Raw genomic sequence first — 23329 nt, 5'->3', positions numbered from 1 at the left:
CCCGACAGCGCCTGGTGCCCGGGGGCTGCACGGCAGGCGTGTGCTGGAGGAGTGGGCCTGTCTCACTGCAGCCTCGCCTGTTCTCGGGTTGTCGTTTTCAACGCTTCCCACCGTTTAATCCCGGCAAACAGATACTTGCTTCTGGAAGTTGAATTGTGAGGTGATTATTAAGCTTGAATGTTTTCCCTGTACTTTTCAGTGACTTGTTTGAGGATGTTCTTTGCCCTTTTTTCGACTGGGGACCTTAATGCTTTTCTCCTTGTGAATATAATAAAAAGGGGCATTATTCCCCACCCAGAGAGTTCTGGGGTTTTACAGCTGGGTACAAAGAAGGACAAGGAGCCTTCCCTTAAGCCAGCAAAAATACCCCCGTGATGCATCTTCCCTGCGTGCTGGGCTCAGAGATTCACACGATAGGCACCACGCATTCTGGGGACAGGTGGGGGGGTACATGATCAAGTTATTCCTGGCTCAGGCCCAGGGAATTCCTTTCCCTGGACTCATGAAAGATAACGATTCTTTCCCAATTCCCTGTCCAATAAATGAATCAACGAAATAGCTGAGCCACAGGTGGAAGAGACCGGCCCAGGCAGAGGCCAGGCTGCGGAAGTCCGTTTCAGGCTTTCCAGCCTCTGACCCTTCGGTCAAAGCCAGTGGTGACCCCAAACCCTGCGGAGGGCTGGCTGAAGCGGGGCTGCCCTGGGTGGTTCTGCATGGGTCTAGAGCCCACCTTCTCCTTCCCCGCACCCCCACCCACCCCTGGATTCCGCAGGGCTCCTCAGGAGGAGAGAAACACCGCTATTCCTACCTGCACCCCCACCCCCAGCCAAGTGTGAGCACCTCAGACCCAGTCTCCTGGGGCCAAGGTCAGCGGGGGAGAGGGTGGCCTGGTAATGCAGCCGAGACAGACAGCCCAGGGAAGTGTCCCAGCCCCTCTGCCCCCCCTCCACCTCAGTTTACCTGCACTTGAGCTGGGGATAAAGAAACTAACCTCTGTTATCCCTACTGCCCAGAATTTAGCAGGCTCCTGGGGTGGGGTTGGGAGGAAGCTGGGGAGAGAGGCAGAGTGACCTCCCTGAGCCCCCACAGCCGGGAAACGGTAGCGCAGGGTTGGACCCAGGTCAGGCTCTCGGGCAGACTGCCCTTGTGGGGGAGGCCCATGTTGGAGGCATGAGCCCTCACCGTGAATGGGGGAGCTCAGAACAAGCCTCCTTGTGCTCCCGGGACCCCACTACTCGAGGACTCGCTCCTCCGGAGCTGCCGCCTGGCCTCACCCAGGACCCTCCCAGCTCCCATTCCCTCTCCCGCCCCCGCCCTTGCCCCCCTTCACTCCTCCCTGCATCTTCCAGGTCATCCTCATCCAGCCTCAAGCGCAGTCACAGCCCGAAGGCACAGCGGGTTCTCGGTCACCCACGCAGGAGCCGTCTCAGGGAGCGCAGGCCGCCAAAAAGAAGCAAGACCAGCCCCCGAGCCAGGAGAACCCCGAGGTAGGACGGCTGAGGTCTGGGGACTGCCTGCGGGGCTGGGGACGGGCCTCGTGTGGAGTGGGCTCGCAGGAGCAGGCACAGACCCCGTGCGGTGGGCGCTCCGAGTGGGGACTTGCCCACGGGCCCTGGTTGCAGCCGACTTGGAGCACGAACTGGACACTGGTGGTGGGCGCAGTGCCTGGCAACGGCTCTGCAGCCAGGCCGCCTGGTGTGCGACCTGGAGTTAGCAGGGTCTCGGGGCTCTCCGGGCGGGTGGGCCCTTGTCCTATCTGCAACATGGGAGATGGCAGCTTCCCTCCCGGCACCGTTGTTCGGGGGTGCCTGCCAAGCCCTTGAGCAGTGCCCAGGGCGCTGTGGGAGGTTGGTTAGCCACCTCCCTGGAGCCCAGCTGAGGGCCACCTGTCCCTGCCTGTTCACGCTGGTCCTCGGGGCTCTCAGTCCAGGAAAAAGGGTGCTTTGGAAGCACACGGCCCTAAAGAGGCCTGGCTCTCTCTGCCCATGACCAGTCATGGGCAGAGAGGGCCCTGAATGCTCTAGAAGTCCACTCCTGCTCGAGGCTGGTGTGGGGGATGCAAATGTCTCCTGAAGGCATGCTTAGAACTTTCCAGAAACTGTAAATAGCCCCCCTCTCCAGCCCCACTGAAAGAAGATGAAAGGGCTCTTGCTACGCCTCCCAGGGCAGCCACATGCCCTGTTGGCGGTGTGAGGGGCAGTGACTACGTCAGGGCCATCCTGGGTAGGGCCCCCCTCCTCACTGCCCACCCCTCATTCATCTTACGTTTCACTTCAGATGCTGTCTCCTCCAGGCAGCCTTCCCTGACCACCTACCTGCGGGCAAAAGAGGCCCCTCTGTGCTCCCACAGCTCCTACAATGCTTTTCATCAACAGAAAAGTCACCTTTTGTGCAGACAGCTACTTGTCGAGCACATCTGTGCCAGGCTCCGTGCCGAGGGCGGGGACACTAAGAGGGACAGATGTGGCCCTGGCCCCAGGGAAGCTCGCTGCTGCTGGCAGACAGGCACGGCCATGAGGATGTGGGGCAGCAAATGCAGGTGTCACCAGACAGGGACAGAGCCAGAGCTCTGGGAGACCTGGAGGGAGGGCCATGTCTCCTCTGGACCCGGAGGCTTGGCGAGGTGGGACAGAAGGTGGGAGGGGGCGTGTGACAGGGGCGGCGACCTGGAGGCAGGAAGGGACCCAGCACGCTGAAGCAGGTCAGCGGGTTTGTGCAAGGGCACGGGGAACGTCACACAGGTGGTTGGGTTCGGCGGACACCAGAGCCCTGTGCTGGTGGAGGGCCTGGGTGCGGGCTGCCGGCGGGACTTCCACCCTCGGGATTGGGGAGCTGTGGGACAGACTTGAGCCTCAGTGACTTGGTCGTTGTCCTCTGTGTGCCTAAGAAGCCCACTGGGGTCACAGGATCACCCCTGCCCGAGGCTGGCATGGAGCCAAGTGTCCCCAGTGGCCCCAGGCACAATTTTGTCTTAAGATAGTTGTATGGCAGTGTGTGAGCACCTACTGTGTGCATGGTGAGGCCTGGGTCTGGCTCAAAGCCCAGGGCCCCCACAAGCACCCCTCTGTCCCCCATGGGGTCTTGGCACACCCTTAACCTTCCGGAGGGCTTTCTGGGTGGAATCTTTGTTCTCTCGTTTATCCTTGTCAATTATTGTGCATTTATGCAATTAGTATAATTACATCCAACTACATAATTAGCATCACTGCGTGTAATGGTGTAAATAGAACTTACAGTGCACTGGGTGTAAAAGTCCTCATCGGAGTTTATTTTTAATTTTTTAAAGATTTTATGTATTTATTTTTAGAGAGAGGGGAAGGGAGGGAGAGAGGGGGAGAAACATCGGTCAGTGGGCTCTCACATGCCTCCAACTGGGGACCTGGCCCGCCCCCCAGGCCCGTGCCCTAAGCTGGGATTGAACTGGGGACCTTCCCGTTTGCAGGATGACGCCCAACCCGCTGAGCCCCACCAGTCAGGGTTGAAAGTGTTTTCCTGAAGAGCACTCGGAGCAGTCGTGGGGCCTTCAGACCTGTTCGCGAACAGTCCAGGTTGAGCGCACGCGAGGCCGGAGCAGCAGCGGCTGCAGACAGTTGTCACAGGAGCCCACTGGGAGCCCAGGGTGCTGGGTGGGACACGGGTTTTTGTAGAGGAATGTTGGTTAGTGTCCTGAAGGCTCAGCTGTAAAGGTGGCCTTGGGGCGGTGGCTATTGAGCTCCCAGTGCCACAAACTGTCAGGGCCTGCCTGGTGGCCACCCGGCGGCACTCCAGCAGCGCAGGGACAGGAAGGGGACACCTGTGTCACAGGAAGGACATTTCAGTAGCTCTGAGATCCCGAGAGCACTCACTGCCAGCCTGGGGGGGCTCTGAATGGGTCCGGCTCAGTCCTCACCGGGAGCAGCCTGTCGCTGGAGATCGTTGTTAGTCTCTTGTACAGAGAGGGAAACTGAGGCTCAGAAACAGTGCCGGGCAGAGGTGGGAGCCACCCCAGGCATCCTAAGCCCTGAGCCACGCTGGCCTCCTCCACCTTGCTCGTGCTGAGCGGGGCCAGGATTGGGGCTGGAGCTTAGCTGCTTGGGATGGTCAAGGAGAGGCCGGCCGCTGTCTTGGGCTCCCCTCGCTCGCTGGTTTCCCCACAGGCAGCTCCAGCCTTTCCTCTGAATGCGGGTCATCGGTGTGAGAGGGTCCCCACTGCTCACCTTCCCGGGGGTCCCCACACTCTTTAGGGCCCCTGCACTGCCACACGCTTCCTGAGGGTCAGGGTCATGGGGCCATGGCGTGGCTCCTGTATCCCTCTTTGCTCGGGCTGCCAGGGGGCTCACGGCCGCTGTGATCCGCCTTGAGCCGTCGCATATGGCCCCTGATGACGCGTGAGGCCGGACCCTGCCTGCCTGCCTTCGCCTTGCGTCCCTAAGTTTGTCCCCTTTTTCCCCTACTTCCTCGTTTTTGTTTTTTTCACGTCGTTTATATCCACTGCAAATCCGTTTTTCCGGAACAGAGTGAATATTGTTTTGGATGTCAGTCACTCAGTAATTAGTGCTAATTGCAGGTATGTTCTGCTCTTCCTATGATCAAGGTCAAGGCCTTCTCTGAGGGACCCTTTCTCATGGCTGAGATTGTGCCACTCACTCCTGAAGGGCACATACCACATGACCCTACGTGACCCCGCACCCAGGGGCCTGGGCCCTCCTCACACACTTAGTCTGCACTGGGTGTGTGCGGGACACACGTATGTGTGGCTAGTCTGTTGACCCCACACAGCCACGCATGGGGGGGGGGTCATGTCCCCTGTCGCAGGGTGTGCGTATCCCAGGCCCAGAGCAGCCAAAAGCCTCGATCCTGGCTGTTCCGGGAACTTGGATACGGGAGCCCCGTCTCCGGTCTCCCTGCAGCCCCACGGTGCCTCCTGATTGCCTTGGAGATGGGCTGCATCTTCGTGAGGACACAGTGCGAATGACCAGGCTGGAAATAAACAGAAAAGAGCCCCAGAGAAAACACTTGGCGTAGACGGTCGAGGCCACACAGGTCTGGCCACCGTGGGACCCTGTCGTTCTCAGGTTACCTCAGCTCGGTCTCGAGTGCGCCCGGGGCTTCCTGCCACTCGAAAGACGTGGTGGGATGGACGGGGTCCGTGGCAGGGCTGCTCGTGTCTGCCACACTGCAGTTCGTGACGTACGTCCACATACTGGGCACCTGCCAGGCCTCACAGCAGCCCCAGGAGGTGGGCAGGCAGCTGAAGCCTGGGCACAGGAAGGGACAGTGCCCGCCCGAGGCATGGCAAGGACACGGGGCAGTCACCCCAAGTCACAGCCGAGGCTTCAGAGCCCACGTGCTTCTGTTCCTTCTCTCCACGTCCTCATGGCGGCTCTGCCCCGGGGCGGGGCCAGGGAGTTCCACGTCTATTCGGTCAGCGAGGAGACTGAGGCCCACAGAGGCTGGCCGCACGTGCCATCACCGGCTCCTGGCTCCTGACCTGGGCTCTGTCTGCTCCTTCCTGTCCCAGGGCCCATGACTTCTTTAGGACAGCTGTGGCCTTCTCTGTGCCACCTGTTATCCTGGAGTCGATGGCATCTGACTGAGCTGGCCGCCCTCAGACCACTGTGTGCCCTGCCGAGGGCCAGCCGGAGTGGGGGCTCCAACCCCATACAAGGCCTGTCCTCAGCCCCGGCCCCGCCGCCTCTCTGGGCCAGACCTGTGCGCACAGTCGCTCTCCCTTCCACACGTCCCTGTTGCCAGGGCCCCATTCCTGCCTCGTCTGTCCCTGGGCTCTGGTCTCCCTGTCCCCAGATGGGGTCTTCCTCGTCTGTTCACTCTGCAGCTGGAAGGATCTTTCCAAAATTCAGAAATAACCAACTCTCCCCCTTCTTGGAATCCACCAAAGCACATTCCATCAGGATGACTCTCGGGGGGGGGGGGGGGCCCGCCTGCTGCAAACCCACAGTAGCAGCAGGTGAAACGCGGGCAGAACAAAGGCAGGCTGTGCGCCGCCGTGTCCAGAGCAGCAGCAGGGAGCAGGACTGACCTGCACCCCAGGAGCAGAGTCGGGCGGGGGGGCCGGGGGCGCAGCACACATGGGCAGTGGGTCCCCAAAGCTATTTGGGTGAGAGAGGAGCGGAACCAGGCTTCTCTGCTTGTCTGGGAGCCAGTCTGCGCCTGGGGCCACAGCTGCAGCTGGGGTGCGTGGGGTGAGGGGGGTGAGGCAGTTGCAAACCTGTTGTAAGGAAAGGCTAAGCAGGAGGGAGAAAATGCGAAAAAAACCAACAGAAAAAAAAAGTTGTGCCCAAAATGAGTCTGTAGGCAGAACCCTAAAACACATGAAGAGAGCTAATGCCAGGAGTGACGATCAGTAAAACCAGCACTTGAAACCCGAATTTATTCAAGATGAAGCTAATTTTGTGGATTGCTCTCACAGGGACTTTTAAATAAGAACGTTTAGGGTCCTCAGAGAAGTTTAGTGAAGGGAATAATGCGCACAGGGAAGAACGAAGCAAACGACCATGACGATAAGACGAGAACAAACGCATGTAAAAATTGCTGGAAAACCCGCTGGTGAAAACACGGTGGTAAGTGGGAATGAAAAACCCTACTACCCGGCACGAACGGGGCAGTGAGTGCTTGGGAACCGGCACCGTGGGTACTGCATGGGCGCCAAGTTCAAACACACATTTGTGTATAAAAGCAGGTGAGAAACAGGCGGGTGGAGAAGCCTTAGCTCTCACCTAGTGGGAGGACGTGTGGAGGGAAGAGGAAGAAGCAGTAATTGAAGAACAAACCTGAAAAGTTTTCTGGGACCGAGGAGCGTTGGTATGAGGCTTTAGATCAAACGTCGCCTCCGTCTGTCGGGCAGCTGACTGAGAATAAATCTAGAGGCTAGACATCTGTGTCCGAACATAAACAGGAGGCGGCATGAAAACTGCAGGGCAGAGCCACAGGTCACCACCGAGGGGTGACCGATGCGCCGTGGGTGCCCAGCAGCGGCCGGAGACAGCAGAGCAACGTCCACAAGCCGCTAGGAGGTAACGGCCCACTCAGGGCTTCCCACCCAGTGGAATCATTTTTCCACAGCCAGGCCAAAGTAGAGACGTTTTAGACGTAGGAAGACTAAGATGTCTGTTCCCTACAAACCGTCCGTTAAAAGAACCGGGCTTTGGCGAGAAGCCAGGGAGCACGGCCGTCATCAGTGGCGACTGCTTCACGTAGGCCTAGGCTGCGACAGTTCCCGGCTTTGTTTCTCAGCGCCGGTGAAAGGAAGGTTTGGGCGACGGTAACAAGTTGGTTGGTGATGTTCGGAGGGAGTTAGAACATGTTAAGTAAGGTTAGTGTTGTGTTGGGGAAAGATAGAAATATTAAATAACCTTAGACTTTGTTAGGAAAATGTATAGTTAAGAACATGTTCCCTGGCTGGTGTGGCTCAGTGGATCGAGTGCCCGCCTGCAAACTGAAAGGTCGCTGGTTCTATTCCCAGTCAGGGCACAAGCCTGAGTTGTGGGCCAGGTCCCCAGTTGGGGGCTTGTGAGAGGCAACCACACATTGATGTTTCTCTCCCCGTCTTTCTCCCTCCCTTCCCCTCTCTCTAAAAGTAAGTAAATAAAATCTTAAAAAAAAAAAAAAAAAACATGCCCTTCAAACATCTAGGCTAATCATTAAAAATAATAAAATGCCACCTGTAAGTTCCAAATCAGCAGAGGAAAAGGAGGTGAATATAGGACTTTTTTTAAGAAGTCAGGAAAGGAAGTAGAAGGGAAGGATGACCAGCTGAAAAGACGAGGGAATCACCACTAAGAAGGAGACTGCCAACGAAACACGAGGGCTTAGGGGAGAGGCGGCCCAGTGGCCAAAGTACTGGAGACCACGGACCGCGAGCTGGAATTACTTGGGAAAAAACAACAGAAATGAGCGCGTACCTGGATGAGCAGAGCGGACCATAGACACAGCAGCAGGGAACAAAGGTGGAAGTGACAAAGTGCGATTTTGAACAGTAGCAAGTGACACCGGAGATGAGCAAAGAAGGTGCAGGGAGGTAATTGGAGGCTGGTGAGGACACCAGGCTGAGGGCATGATAAATGCAAACGCCCACAATCCCCGGCATGAGGTAGGCTGGAAGAGGGCAGCAGTTGGCTGCTGTGACCTACCTGTTACCTGTCCTCAGGTGAACGTTAGCTCCTGAGTGGGGAACCCATGGGCAGGAGCACAGGCCTCGGTCCTGGTGTTCGTCCATCCCAGTCTTGCAGTCCTGGGGATTCCTAGAGGTCCTGCTGCCGTCCACTCAGCCACAGGGCCCAGGAGGCACCTCGATGGGTATCGGTCGGCAGAAGCCGCCGACCCCAGAATTCCCGCTGCGGCCACCTTTGTCGTCATCAGTCTCGCCTTCACCCGGGCGCATCTCTTACAGGATTTAGCTGTATGGGCTACTTTCCCTGGTGTGGTGATGCTTCAGTGTTTTTTAAATATAATTCAAGAAAAGTTTACTGAAATCAAGACGACTTGAATTTACATACCAAACAAACACACTGAGTACCAGGGGAAGTGATCGGTCAACCTGGAGACACAATCCGAAAGTCTCTGACTTTTCACGGGAGCAAAAGGCGCCTCTAGGCACCCAGGCAGAAACGATCGAGGGACTTTAGAGGGAGGATCCATCCGACTGGCTGCGACCTGTCCACACAGCATTGAACTCGAGGACATAGCCAGGCCACCATGGCAAGATCCTGAGGACAGAAGGAGCCAAGGACGTTCTATCCAGCCAAGCTGGCCTTCCAGGTGAAAGGCTGCAAAAAAGTGTTAAATCTGCCAAAACCTCAGGAGCTGGACTCCCCGGAGCCATCGATGGGACAATACTATGGGCCCAGCCTGTCGACCATGAGCCTGCGGGGGCCACTTTGGCACCCATCATTCACTGCAGAGTAAACCCAAGACGGGATGAGGACATTGGGACAGTGTAAATGTCACCTGCTCTGATGACATGTCAAAGGCCCAGCTGAGCAATGTAGACGGGGTGGGGGAGGGGCGTAGACTGGACTGTCTCCTGATGGTCTCCGGTGTCGTTGTTGGGACTTCACATGAACCAAAGAATATCATTCACAGCTGACAACGTGAGAAGTACTTTTAACAGCACAGAAGGAAAAATTAGAAAGGAGGATGAACGGTCACTGTCCGAAAGGGCAGGAAACCCAAGAGAGTCGATGAAATTCTCCCACAGACGGCGAGGGGCTTTGGCGTGGCGGCGGGTGGGTGGTAGCGTGCAGACATCACGTGGCCTGGCCCCTGTCAGGAGCTCATGGACGACCCCAGGGACAAGAGCAGCAAGAAGGTTGAATGCCTAGGAATAATCAAGATACGAACTTCAACACCCACTTGAAAGTTTAAAATCCAGAAATCAGGTCCGGACTTCTTATAAAAAATAAATGTTTTATTTTATAAAAAAGAAAGAGTATAATATTCTTCCATAGTGTTTTTTATGTACTTTACACTGATATATTTGAATGTCAAGAAATAAATGTTTACTGCATAATGTTTAAAAAAAGAAAAGAAAAGAAAGTTTAAAACCCCCGAAGAGCAAAAGAAAACAGAATTGAGGCACACCGTGGTTTGGGTAGGGAAATTTAGTATTTCAAAGTTGTCATCATGCCCTAAGTTAATTTATAACTTTAACATCATCCCAGTAAAGAGGCTGTTATTCTCTGCTTCTTAGATAAATTCCAGTGGATCAAATGTCTAAATGTAGAACGTGAAACGGAGGGATTGAAGCAGAACACAATGAACTTGTTCTGTAACCTCAGAGCCTCTGGCCAAGGTTCAAAACCAACACTGCGCGGGAAAATAATGAGAAATTCTACTACATACGTGTTTTATACAGTGTACATGGCCCCAACTCTGTGAGTGTGGGCAGTGCACAGTGACTTCTTCTCCTAGGCAACTCGGAGGGAAAGTCAAGGTCAGTGTCACGGGCAGTCACGTGGACAGCACATGCCCCGATAGGATGTGATGAGAGGGCACTTGGCTGCTGTGTCCTCCCCAAACCCGTGACCCCATGTGACCCCGAGAAAAACACCAGACAACCCCCAGGGGAGGGGCATCTTCCAGAATCCCTGCCCAGCCCTCCCCTCCACTGCCGAGGTCGTCCAAACATGAAATTCTGAGAAACCGTCAGCGCCCAGGGGAGCTGAGGAGGCGTGACGACACAGTGTAATGTGGGACCTTGGATGGGGTCCTGGGACCAGAAAAAGGCCATTAGATTAAAACTAGGGGAACCCAAAATAGATCAGCGAGCCACAGAAGTAGGTGTTCAGCAGCGATTGTTGAACGAATGCCTGCGTGAGGAGGGCCAGACTCACGCTCCTCTGCTTCCTTCCTTCAGAAAATCGCCTTCATGGTAGCGCTAGGCCTGGTCACCACGGAGCACTTGGAAGGTAAGGTCCCCGCAGCGTGGGCTGGGCCGGGACTGGCCCGAATGATGGGTGGCGTGGGAGGTCTTTGGGCATCGGATAGAAGCGGCGGGTCCCCGGACCTCCCAGGCCAGATGGCAGCGCCCGAGTGTGAGCCGGCTCCTGGGAGGCCTGCCCAGGTGCCAGCTGGGGTGGTCATCCCCAAGGCAGACCCTCCCCGCTCTCCCTGGTGGTCTGCACAAAACGTGGGGCGCTTCCTTGTCTTGGCGGAGGGACCCTGTGGGTCCCTGTCCCCCAGCGTGAGGCCGCACAGTGAAGCCCGACTGCCCGGCTCCCCGTTGCATGACCCCTCACGCCGGGGCAAGTGCCGCGGCTTCTCTGTGCCTCCGTCTCTCCATCTCTGAAGTGGGGTAACAACCAGGCCCTCCTCAGGGGATTGTGGTAAGCCTCCCAGAGTTGTGTCCACATACCGCTCCCCGGCTGTCTGCCTCGGCCGAAACCAGAACCTCCCTTTCCCGGGGCAGCAGGTGCGCGTGGCTCCCTGGCCCTGTGTGCGTTCTCTGGGAAGAGCCCACCCCGGCCAGCTGTGGGAGTTGCCATGGGGTAGTCTTAGGGCCTGGGATGCTTGGGAGCTGGCCCTCTGGCTGCCCTTGCTGGGGAGCCAAGACCAGAGAGGCCGGCCCAGGGCTCTGGGTCCCGCGGCCAGTCAGCCCAGGCCCCGGCTGCAGTCCAGGGCCCCGGACTCCCAGCCCAGGGTGTTTGCCACGACTCCGATCTTACCGGCTGAAGACATTTTACAAAACGAGAGCGCCCGCCCTGCCAGCCTGGATTCGTGGAGGAGAACCAATTTGCTCCTCCTTAAGTCGAGGCAGGGGAGGGAATGAACTGAATACAGTGCCCAAGGCACTGACAGCCGTTCAACTGAGGGAGAGCTTCTCTCCAGCGGGGCCTGTGAGCCCCTGAGGCCCGGGGAGGGGGAGGGGCCTGGCGAGGTCACACAGCTCATGGGGCCAGTCTTCCCAGTCCTGCCCGCCCACGGCGACCTCCCTTCGGTGCTCTGGAGACTTGCTCTCCGCTGGCAGCTGGGGCTTGGCCCCTGTCAAGCCACAAGTGCCGTGCGCAGCTCCTGCTGCTGCTGCTGCTGCTGCTGAGAGCTGGGGGGCCTTGGACAAGCTCCTCCCCCAACTGATCCTCAGTCTCCTCATCTGTGTCGGGAGGAACGTCGGGAGGAAGACTGTGTCTTCGGACATTGCAGGGTTGTGGGGACGGAGATCAGAGTGCTTTGCTACTGTCCTTGTGATTATTATTACGGTTTTTATGAAGAGTTCTCATTTGGAAAAGACCCCCCCCCTGCCCCGCCCTGGCCCACGATGCTGTTCACGCCCTGCCTTCTCCCACAGAAGGTCCGAGGTGCTGCAGGGCGCGCACAAGTAACGCTGGGAAAGTTCAAAAGGGACCGTCAGGGCCAAGAGGCGGGGTTGGATATTGACGTTGGCGCAGCCACACATAGAAGCCCTCCGGCAGTCGGAGCCGAAGGGGGAGAGTGACAGAGAGGAGAAGACACACTCGGTCACTGTCACTGTGGAGGAACATGCCACACCAGTCCTCTCGGAGGCTTCGTGTCTGGGGCTTTGGGGAAGCTGGCTCCCTGAGCAGCAGGTCGGCCCGGTCCCCCAGCAGCCCTGAGCCTCACTCTGCGGCCCGGCCCGGCCAAGCATCTGACCAATGGGCACCTGTCGTCCTGAGGGACCCAAGAGAGATGGCCCGGGCTAGGTGATGATGCCCAGGGGGACACTGAGCTGAGAGTGGGCACTTGGCTTCCGGGTACTGTCACCTTCCTGCTGACCCGCCCTCCAACCTGAGCCCAGCAGACCTGTCCCGCCTCGGAGGCTGGGAGGCCTGGAGACCCCACCTGCTCCGGGCTGCAGTGGGCGTGGATGCTACGCAGACAGAGCCTGCGGGGCAGGAGGGGACGGTGCAGGCTAGGGCTTGTGGAGGACGCGTGTGGGCTCCCGGGGCAGGAGGGGTCCAGTAGCCGCTGCGTGTGTCTTGCAGAGATCCAGAGCAAACGCCAGGAGCGCAAGAGGAGAAGCACAGCCAACCCCGCCTACAGCGGCCTCCTGGAGACGGAGGTGAGCCCTGTCACTGTGCAGGGACGGGGAGCCTGGGGGGCTGGCCGCCCTCACCCGCCCCCCCACTCGGGAGCTGGGCAGTGACCATAAGCCACGTCCCCCTTCACCCCTGAGGTCAGAATCAGCTGACAGACCAAGGCAGGAGATCGGGATGCCGGCTGTACTCCTCACGTGAGCTGCACTGCGTGCGGCTGGGCTGCCGGGCGCGTGGGCTTCCTGATTCTCCCCCCGGTGACCAGGCATATCTCCCAGTCACAGGCAGTGCGGAGTGGCACCCAAGAATTGTCCCCTAGACTGGAAGCAAATTTTTAGGGCCTTAAAGTCCAAAGCAGGGGACAGCCGTCTGAAGAGGAATGATGTCCTCAGAGGCCAGTGACTGTACATTCCAGACTTAGCTGTTACTGTCAGTGGCCGGCAAGGCTCTGCAGGGCCCAAGAAGCGTCCAGAAGCAGCCGCGCTCACCTCTCCGGGCACCAGCCAGCCGGGGACAGTTGTCCCTAATTCACATCTTGGGAATGGGAACTCAGCTGGGAGGGAGGGCAGCCCTGGGCCTGTGGCCCATTTGTAAGCATGTTGCGGAGTTGTTTCTCACCCTGTACCTGGGGCGGCGCGTTCTCTGTTGGGTAAGATCCCTGTCCCCTTTGCTGTGGTCACCGATGAAACGGCCTCTCTGCTCTGGTCTCTGAAGTCTGACTGGGGCCGGAGGTGACCTGGTAGGCAGACCAGGAGCCAACACAAAGCCCTGTGACCTTGAGCCTTGACCACATAAATAGCCTCAAGAGCAGCCCTTCCGTGGGTTTCCCCGCGGCCTTGATCACAGCCCAGCTGTACCAGAGAGGCAGGTTCCAAGCCGAACACATAGCTCTAGAACAGTCTGAACAACCACAGCCAAAGCCACCAGTGTGGCCTGAGGGGGTACAGCCACTTGTTTGAAACGTACCAGAAACTTCCATCCACCCATGATGCTTGGGCTCAAGGACCACACCCTGTCTGGCACCAAGGTCCCTGGGCCACATGGCAGAAGTGGGGTTTGCAGAGCTAATTAATGACACCCCTCGTTTCCCCACGTGACTCCAGAGCCAGCTGAGGAAGAAAGCACAAGAGCCAGACGGGGGCGGGGCCAGGTGCCAGCCCTGTTACTGATTTGCCCCAGCGTGGGGTCTGAACCCGTCCCTCCACAGGACTCCGCCCGGCTGAGGGGCAGAGCCTTTGCTGACCTGCCCCTGCCCTGCGTCCCCTGTGTCTAGCCCTGTTTCTGCCTCTGGCCGTGGGTGTCCGTCCAGAGCCCGGAGCCTGGGGGGGCAGAGCCTGCCCTGGGCAGGGGCTGTGGCCTGAGGAGGCTCCACAGACGGGGTGGTTTGATCTCGTTTTCTGTCCCCTGTAGAGGAAGCGGCTGGCGTCCAACTATCTCAACAGCCCCCTGTTTCTCACAGCACGAGGTAAGCCACCCTGCTGGGGCTGCTCAGGAACAGGGGCTTCAGGGGCCCTCCGCGCCGGGCCTGAGTTCCCAGCCCACCCTGTCCACTGCAGCGGTGCGGTCACTTTCTGGTGGGCAGCGCGTCATAGCTCACGGGGCCCTCCACGCCCTGGCCTCCTCAGCCTCACCCTGCTTCGGGGAGGAGGCCCGGGGAGGGCGCCCCCACCTGGCAGGGGCAGACACTGAGGCTCTGAGAAGGAGCGCCAATGAGGGTCACACATGGGCCCAGGGCCAGGGCTGCCCCTCTGTTCCACCCCGGGTGCGGCCCTGAGCAGAGCCAGGCCCCGTGGTGCGGGTGCCACTGTGGCAGGGTCCTCCTCCCAGGGCCGAGCCGGGTCAGGGTGAGGGTGGTGTGCCCAGAAGAGCCCTGGAGAAACCCCTCCCCGCCACAGGCAGCTGCCCGGGCTGGGGGTTCTCGGCACATGCCCCGCAAGTACACCTGGGCCCGCCCTGGGCCGTGAGGGGGTCCGGGGCCCTCAGCCCAGCCCTGCCTCTGACCCACCACGCGGTCAGAGCTGTGCTGCCTGGGCCAGACCTTCCCCTGGGGCCTCGGGGTCCTTCTGGGTAACAGGGTGCATGCTGGGCACCCGCCCGAGGCCCTCACCCTAGGATGCACGGGCCCCGATGCAGGGCTGCCAGGCCCGAGAAACCAGCGCTCGCAGAGGACACAGCATCTGCGTCTAGCACAGCATCCTGGAGCACAGCCGGGGGGGCCTTTTATTCACAGTGAGAAAAACACGTGGTCTTCAGGGCAGGAAATGGCTGTCGTCCTCTTCGTGGGACTCTGCGGAGGCTGACCTGTCACGTCGCCTCCTTGGGCCGGGGTTTACTGGCGTCTAGAGTGCGCCCCGGCCAGCACCCGCCTCTCGGAGCGGGACAGCATCACGGGGGCCAGCACACAGCACCTTGGGAGCCGCAGGGTGCAGTGCACACACGGAGCTGTTCTCCCCACTGGGCGGTGCCATCGCAGACCGGTCTGGTCGTTTAAATGTGTGGTCTGGCACCACTTCCTAGAGTGCGGGGGTTACAGCCAAAGAGAGAGTTGGAAATAAGTCACTTATTTTCCCGGGAGCAACGGTTCCCTCCCCTAGCTCACTGCTGTGGTGTCCCTCAGGAACTCGGGCCCCGATGGGCCTGGGCCATGGCGGGTCCTGGCTGTGACCCGCACTGCCACCACACCCTGGGTGAGAACCGGGTCACACCGGGCCCCGTGGACTCCAGTACTGATTCGTGCTCCCCAAACACCCACTAATGTGTTCTACACCCTTCTTCCCTGCGCTAGCCAATGAGGACCCCTGCTGGAAGGTATGTGTTCCCTCTTCACACCCGGGGGTGGGTCGTGCTTTCCACAGTCCAGGAAGGGCCACTCCTGGCAAGGGAGAGGGGCCCCAGTATCCTGCCGTCCTGGAGCGGAGCAGAGGGCCTTGGGACTCCGGTCCCAGTGCCAAGCTTTGCACCCAGGCCCCTGCCCAGCCTGCCCAGCCCACGGGGCAGACTCCCTGCCTGGTGCTGAGGACTCAGGGACCCCGGGAGCCACGATGTCCTGGGTGCCGGTCGGGCTCTTCCAGGCACTGCTCAGCCTCACCGTGCGGTCCTGGGCAGAGCTGCCCCTCTCAGGTCCTCATTGCCCGCCCCTCAGGGGTGAGGCTTGGTGATCCCCAGGGTCTTGCCCCACACACCCACCTTCCTGTGAGCCCCAGCCCCTCATGCCTGTGCACGTCCCTGCTTCCCAGACAGACGGGGCATGACCTCACCTGAGGGTCCCGCTCAGAATTTATTCAGTGTTTCTCTTCACCAGTGTTCAGATCTAATTCTGAGTGTCCAGTCCCTACGTGCCCATGATGGTCATGCCACTGAGAAACAGTAGGTGGTGGGCATAAACCCTGGCGGGAGGCCTGGCAGCACTGTGCCCAGCCGGTGCTGGGGACAGCACCCGCCTCCAGCCCGAGGCCCATGCCTGCAGAGCCCGCAGCGCTGGAGGGCCTGGGTTGCGGCAACCCTGAGGCCGGCCCTGGCCCCACCCCCAGCTCACTGCATCACCTTGGGCAAGCGGGTCACCCTTGCTGCACCCTTGAACAGAAACTAGAGGTGGGAACGGGGTCTCTAGGGCCTCCTTCAGAGACAGCCCTGGAATCGCCTGTCACTGTGGCATGGGTCATCCCGGATGAGGGCCCTCTGGTCCCTTCCAAGTCTGATGGGGGAACACGCAGACACGTGGGTGGGGAACAGACGTAACACGCAGCGAGAAGGGTTTCCGTCGGGTGGCGGGAGATTGTACGGACTGTGCAGGTCACAGGAGGCTCCTCACGCTCAGGGCTGCCCACCGAGACTTGAAGGGTAGTGAGCTCCCCGTCCCTGAAGGTGTGTGAGTAGAGACTGAACCCAAGGAGGATGACTGTAGATGGTCATTCTGAGGAAAGGGAAGGTGACCCTTGCCTGTGTTCCTCTCTGGGTGGCACTCTGCACCCTGTTGAGTCCTCCCCACACCCACGGGGCAGGTATCGGCACGCGCTCCAGGTGTGGAGACGGAGTGCAGCACCTGCCTGGGAGACACTAGGTCAGATTTTGGTGCTCCCAAAAAGGCCACACGGCAGGACCCTTGCCCGACGCTACCACTCGGTGACACCGGCAAACGTGCCCGTGGGTGCCCGAGAGTCCTGCCGCTCCTCCCGGCCAGGTTCTCACCCCTCTCTCCCAGAGCTGCTGAAACACTCTGCCGGGTGACAGGCAGCTGGGGTGGCAGCCGCCTGGGAGGAGACCGCTCACCCCCCGGGCGCCCTTCTCTTGCAGCACGAGACCACCCACGATGAGCACTGCGCCGCCTGCAAGCGTGGCACCAACCTGCAGCCCTGCGGCGCCTGCCCGGGGGCCTACCACCTCAGCTGCCTCGACCCGCCCCTCAAGACAGCACCCAAGGGCGTGTGGCTGTGCCCCAAGTGCCAGCAGAAGGTACGGGCTCCCGTGTGGCCTGGGGGGCGGGGGTCCCTGCAGAGGCAGAGACGGCTGAGAGGGGGCCGGCTGGCTGTAGGACAGGCTTTCTCAACCTGAGCGACCGATTGTGGGGCTGTCCTGTGCAGGAGGAGCGCCCCCATCAGGGCCCTCAGGCAGTGCCGGCTGAAGACTACTGGCGGCTGTGGACTGAGCACGGCCGGCTGTGGACTGAGCACGGCCGTGTCCGACTAAGGGGCTCCACCTCTGAGCGCCAGCCTCCCCCCAGGCAGAGTGGACTAGCAACGCAGCCACCAAGGCAGCAACTGCAGGAACGAAAAGTTCTGATTAGCCAGAGCCGTCACACGTCCTTCCCGCAGTGAGGCAGCGAGGCGGCCACTCTGACACGTTACAGTGTCTAATGGAGAGACTCCGTGGGAGTGGCGTCCCTTAAATGGAAAGGTCCCGGTTCGATTCCCCGTCAGGGCACATACCTTGGTTGCAGGTTCAGTCCCCAGTTGGGCCTCATCCAAGAGGCAGCTGGTCGATGTTGCTCTCTCACACCAATGCTCCTCTCCCCTTCCTTCCCCTCTCTCTAAAATCAACAAGCAAATCCTCTGGTAGGATTTAAAAAAAAAAAGTGTACACCTTGAAACCCAGAATCTTGCTTGGGGGAATGTTAGTCTAAGGATATAATCCAAATACACGTAAAACTCTGTGCACAGAGAAGCCCCCGCTCTATTTACAAACGGGGGAAGGTGAGCTCCCCGCCAGTCAAAGGTGGTGAAATAAGTCCCAGCACTTGCACTCAGTGAGACAGGGGGTCATTGAAAATGGTGGTTTTTGCCCCGGCGGGTGTGGCTCAGTGGTTGAGTGCCAGCCTGTGAACGGAAGGGTCACAGGTTCGATTCCCAGTCAGGGCACATGCCTGGGTTGTGGCCCAGGTCCCCAGTAGGGGGCGTGCAAGAGGCAACCACACACTGATGTTTCTCTCCCTCCCTTTCTCTCTCTAAAAATAAATAAGTAAGTAAATAATTTAAAATGCTTTTTTAACAAAGATTTTGCAATTCTTTGGGACATGTCCACTATATGGAATTAAGTTTAAAGAAATAAAAATAACAAACAGGCTTTATAGCTGCTATACAGTTTGACCATCAGCTCAGAAAAGCTGTGTGCAGAATAAAAACCTGGGAGAGACACCCGAGTGGCCGCCTGGTTTGTGGCTGGGCAGCGAGAGGGGCATCGGCTGCTTTTTTAACAGTACGGTTTTCTACAGAACGTCCTACTTGTAAAATCAAGGGGGGTTCTCTTTATTTCAGAAACCACCGACTGGCGCATCTTGCCATCCCGGGTTCTGAGATGTGGGGGGCTGTGAGTCACTGTGGGGGCTGCCGGTCCCTGCATTGTCACTGCCTGGGGGTCACAGCTCTTTGAGGGGATGCAGAGGAGGAGTGATGGTGGGGCCTCACTGGGCCCCTGCTTTGTCCCTGGCTGCTCTCAGGTCCCTGGGACATGGGAACAAGACAGACGTTTATTTATCCATTTGTTCAGGAAGAATTCGAGTCTGCTCGTGGCGGGCACTATTTGAGGCACTGGTGGTAAGCAGGCCCTGCCCCCGCTTAGCAGCCCCTGAGCCAGAACCCCAAGGCGGCCCCATCCCTGGTCACAGCGGAGGAGCCTGCGCCTCAGAGAGCTCGAGCCTCTCCCAGGGTCACACGTGCGTGCACACACACACCCCCGCTGTGGCAGGTCCCCACCTGTCTGCTCGCTCATCTCCCCTCTGCCCTCCAGGCCTTAAAGAAGGATGAAGGTGTGCCCTGGACAGGGATGCTGGCCATCGTGCACTCCTACGTCACCCACAAGACAGGTAGGAAGTGGGAAAGGCACCTGCCCTTCTCTCCAGCCCCGCCTCCAGGCCTCTGGGCTCGCTCTGGGCCTGCTGGAGGCTGCTCTGGACCGGAACTCCGAAAGAGGCCCCTGGGACCGGTCCTGTGTGCAGGGCAGTGACTGTGGGAGGTGGCGTTCCAGTCCCCGTACATATGGCACGGGCCACTGGCTGCCGCAGGAGGGTGCGGCCTGTGGGCACAGACCCTGGGTCCTCTCCGCTGACCTGCCCTTCTCGGCGGGGCCTGGCCCTCTTTCTAGTCAAAGAAGAGGAGAGGCAGAAGCTGCTGCAGAAGGGCGCCGAGCTGCGGAGCGAGCACCGGCAGCTGGAGGAACGGGACCGGCGCCTGGCCTCGGCCGTGAAGGTGCGTGGGGGTGAGGGGCAGGTGTCCTAGGACCACAAGATGTGGGTCCAGAATGATGCTGTCCAGTCCGAGGCCCCAGAAGAAGAGAGACTTGACAGCGTCCCTCCACAAGGCCGTGCCCAGCCAGGCCCTGGCTGGCTCTGCACCGGTTTCCTCTGTGTGGGGTGACCATAAGGGTTTCTCCTCCTCAGGGCGCTGATGAGACCGTGGTGGTGGTGGTGGTGGTGGTGGTGGTGGTGGTGGTGGTGATGGTGGTGTAACAGCAGTGCCAGGCCCCGTAAACTTTTTTTTTAAGGGTTTTTTTTTTTTTTTTAGATTTATTTATTTATTTATTTTTAGAGAGGGGAAAGAAGGGAGAGAAATATCAACATGTGGTTGCCTCTCACGTGGCCCCTACGGGGGATCTGGCCCATAACCCAGGCATGCGCCCTGACTGAGAACCGGCGACCCTTTGGTTCACAGGTCATCACTCAATCCACCGGCCACACCAGCCAGGGCTGGCGAAACTCTTTAATGCAGTATGACGAGGCTCTCTGTTTTCTCCTGCCTTAGAGTTTCGGACAGTCTCAGGGATTTTACTCTCCTGGCCCAAGCAACAAATTAACTTTAACCGATGCATCTGTCCTTAGCTCTGTATCTAGAGGCTAGAAAAAGGCAGGAGCGCAGCCTGCAGGAGAAAGAGCGGAGTACTGGCAGGCGACCTGCAAAGGTCTCGTGCAGCTGCGGTAGCTGAGTCCGCCCTCCGTGCAGGAGAAACAGGTGTGGCCGGTTAGGGAGCGTGCAGTGGTGAGGAGAAGGTTCCCACGCTTCTGCACAAGCCATGCTATTTCTGGCCCAAAATTTATCTTCTTTAAAGATTTTTATGTATTTATCTTTAAGAGAGAGGGGAAGGGAAGGAGAAAGAGAGAGAGAAATATCAATGTGTGGTTGCCTCTCACGCTCCTCCAACTGGGGAACTTGGCCCACAACCCAGGCCTGTGCCCTGACTGGGAATCAAACCTGCAACCTTTTGGTTCACAGGCCTACGCTCAATCCACTGAGCTATACCAATCAGGCCTCTGCCCCCCCCCCCAAATTTAAAACAAACTTCTCCTGTGGGTTTGGCTGCTGTTTAGGTTTTTCACTGCCACTGCCTGGGTTTGGTGAGTCCCTCTGGCTCTGCCATGTGGGGGAGGGGTTTTGGGAGACAGGGCTGAGGAATGGCCACCCCAGGACACCTCCACTGTTGAATTCTGAGACCCTTCTCTCTGGCCCCCTTCTGCCCTGACAGAAATGCCTGGAGCTGAAGACAAGCCTGCTGGCCCGGCAGAGGGGCACCCAGTCATCCTTGGACCGTCTGCGGGCCCTACTGAGACTGATACAGGGTGAACAGATGCTCCAGGTCACCATGACGACCACCAGCCCCTCCCCACTGCTGGCTGGGCCCTGGCCCAAGCCCTCAGCAGCAGCCATGCACTCTGCCCTCCAGCACCCCCAGGGACACAACTGACCCCGAGGGACCTGTCTTCACACCTGTGGAAAGCCCCTGGGGCCCTGCTCACAAGACCTGAGGGTTCTGTCAGCCTTAATTCATAAACACTCTGATTCTCAGACAAAAATAAAACCAGACAGAGACAGGGGAAAGAGGGAGGCGGAGCTGGGAGGGAGCCCTAGTCCTGGAGCCAGGGTGGGTGCGGGTGGGGTCCTACCCCCTTCAGGTTCAGGCAGCGCACCAGGAAGCCAGGTGGGGCACACCATCTGCTCCGGCCTCTGCCCGGCTATCCCTCTGGCCTTGTGTAGCGAGTGGAGGGGCCAGGGAGACCCCTGCCCAGGGCCAGCACCTGTCCAGCGTCCTGTGGGGAGGGAGGCGGGAAGGCAGACGTAGCTGAGTAGTGCAGGTAGTTGGGCAGAAGTGGGTAGGAATCTAGGTAGGCCTCCGGCCCCTCCCCCACAGGGGTCCCACACCCGGGCCCGGGCCTGGGCTGTGGGTGCCTTTCCAGAACCCCAGGCCCGTCTGTCAGTATTATTAGCATTAAAAATCATAGCAGTTTGACTTGAAACTCTGCGCGGCCTGTGTTCCCTGCCAGTGCCACCGTCCCCACAGTCCTGGGGTGCCTGGCCGTGCGCCCTCTTCCTCTTGCTGATGCTTCGGACTCATGTTGCTGTCGATGTATTTTTGTCATGGAGTTTCGGGCAAGACAGAGCCACAGCCGTGTGGGGGAGGCCTGGGGCAGGTGCCCTATTTTGGGTTGAATCATTCAACTTGCGACTGAAGCCTTTTATTCTCTCCTTCCGAAGAGCTGATAAAGTATTCCACTCCCCGTTTCTTGCCAGCACAGACACTATGCCAAAAAATAACGTTCCGTTTTTGTATGGCGTTTTTATTGTAAAATGTTTGATGTGAAGGAGGCAAGCCTGCTGGAGGCTCTTCCTGCTGCAAGGTCCGAGTGGGAACGCCCTCCCCCCGGGGCGGGCAGGGAAGAGGGGGTGGGGACCTCTTGAGGGCTCGGCCTTTGGAGACTCCACAGAGTTCCCCTTCTTGCTGGCTCCTTGAGAGCAGAGGGTGCACTCGCTGTCTTAGAGGGCTTCTGCACCCCGGGGTGGGCTGTGCCCGCTCGTCACCCCCACTAGCTTCCCCAGTCCCGAGGGACTTAGCACAACAGATGAGCACCCGGGAGCCACGGGACCCCCAGCCCATCCTACGGTGCCAAGTTGCAGGGACCACGCGTGTGCGGGCAAAGCACACGCACGCAGACGTGCAGAGCAGGGAGGCTGGTGCAGCCCCACAGGCGGCCGCGGTGCCTCCTGCCATTTCCACGACTCCGGGAGAAACTGTGCTGTACGATACAGATCTATTTTAATACACGTAACACTGGGTTGAACAAGATTTTATATTCTTTTATTGATGAACAAAGTGAACTGTGGGACACACGTCTTATATATTGGTTACTCGAGACGCCAATTATGCATTACCGCGTGGCTTGCGATGTAAATGTCTTCAGATTCCTTTCTTTGGGTTTGTTTTCTTCCTGGATGGACTGAATTAAATGTTTCAAAAATGTAATGGGAGGATATGAACGGTTGGACCCAGGAGGGGTAGCTGCTGACGTGTCTTGAGACTTAGTTTTTTTGGACCAAGGAGGGCCGTCCAGTGGATAGTAAGGCTAGAGAAGAGTGTGTGTCAAATATGCCCGTGTAGCCCTTCTGTGCGATGCATTAAACTCGATCGATTGCAGAGCCCTGTGGTTTTGTTTGCTTGTCTTCAGCTGAGAGGCCTCTGGGAGCAGGTGGGGCAGGAAGGAGAGAGAGGAGCTCACGGGCGCCCTCTACAGGCTGACCTCCCCCCCGCAAGGAGGTGGCAGGTGCACCTGCCGGGCCAGGATCCACCATTGCTAGTAACAAACCCTCCGGGCCACCGGCACCACTCAGAGCCCGAGGGTGCTGTCCACACTGCTCCGGCTCCTTCTCACTCTCAGGGGGTCGATGTCACTCCCTCCTGCTTCCCGGGCAGCGAGGCACAGTGTCCCACAACCAGCGGAGGCCTAATCTCTGGTCTGAGAACAGCCGAGCGGAGGCAGGAGCCCCACACCCTGGCTGCAGACACTGCGCTGGTGGGCCAGGCTGGGCGGGGAGCCACCCTGGGCAGTCAGCTGTGGCCAGAGGGTGGGATCCAGCGTGAAGTGACTGTCTTCTGGAGCTCTAAGGGTCTGAGAGGTACATGGGGTGGGGGCGGGGCGACACTGCCCACCCAGCCACCGGTTAGTTAGAGGGTTCTCGCTCCTCCTGCCCGACTGTTGGACACGCAGGCCCTGGTCTGGGCTGCGGCCCGCCCCCTGGAATTCTAGGCCGGCTCCACCCAGCCCCCTGGCTTCCTGTCTACACTGCTGCTCTCTGACTCTTTCCTCCAACGGCGGACTCTAGCTGTTCATCTGGAGACCGAGCTGCTGGGCCTGGGGCTGCCTCTGTCCTGGCTCAGGGAACCCCTGGGGGGCACCCCTGGCAGGACAGCGGCCAGGTCCACACGGCCCTGTGAAGCTGGGGTGTTGGGATGGGTGAGAGCACTGAGGTCTGGGAAGTGAGGAACCTGCTCACATCTGGGCAGCTGGGGAGCTGGGAGCCTGGGCCACAGCTGGTCCTCCAACCCATCCCTCACTCCACCCCCCACACAGCTCACCGCACTCC

At 58.9% G+C, this 23329-nt stretch overlaps 1 protein-coding gene across 2 annotated transcripts in view; it reads left to right on the top strand.

The window, feature by feature from the left end:
* PHF21B (PHD finger protein 21B) overlaps positions 1–22373 on the top strand; it is a 62206-nt gene extending 39833 nt beyond the window's left edge. For both annotated transcript variants that reach the window (XM_024579313.3, XM_045186786.2), the window contains exons 5-13: positions 1350–1487; positions 10355–10406; positions 12438–12514; positions 13899–13953; positions 15274–15296; positions 16782–16940; positions 18711–18786; positions 19065–19168; positions 20439–22373. In XM_024579313.3, coding sequence (XP_024435081.2) covers positions 1350–1487; positions 10355–10406; positions 12438–12514; positions 13899–13953; positions 15274–15296; positions 16782–16940; positions 18711–18786; positions 19065–19168; positions 20439–20657 — 903 coding nt within the window. In that variant the 3' untranslated portion in view covers positions 20658–22373. The remainder of the gene's footprint in view (positions 1–1349; positions 1488–10354; positions 10407–12437; positions 12515–13898; positions 13954–15273; positions 15297–16781; positions 16941–18710; positions 18787–19064; positions 19169–20438) is intronic.
* Positions 22374–23329: the final 956 nt, after the last annotated feature.

The sequence above is a fragment of the Desmodus rotundus genome, chromosome 3, assembly GCF_022682495.2.
Source record: "Desmodus rotundus isolate HL8 chromosome 3, HLdesRot8A.1, whole genome shotgun sequence".
In the NCBI taxonomy this organism is placed as follows: Eukaryota; Metazoa; Chordata; class Mammalia; order Chiroptera; family Phyllostomidae; genus Desmodus; species Desmodus rotundus.
The sequence above is the reverse complement of the archived record's forward strand: the minus strand, read 5'-3'. Positions and strand labels throughout refer to the sequence as shown.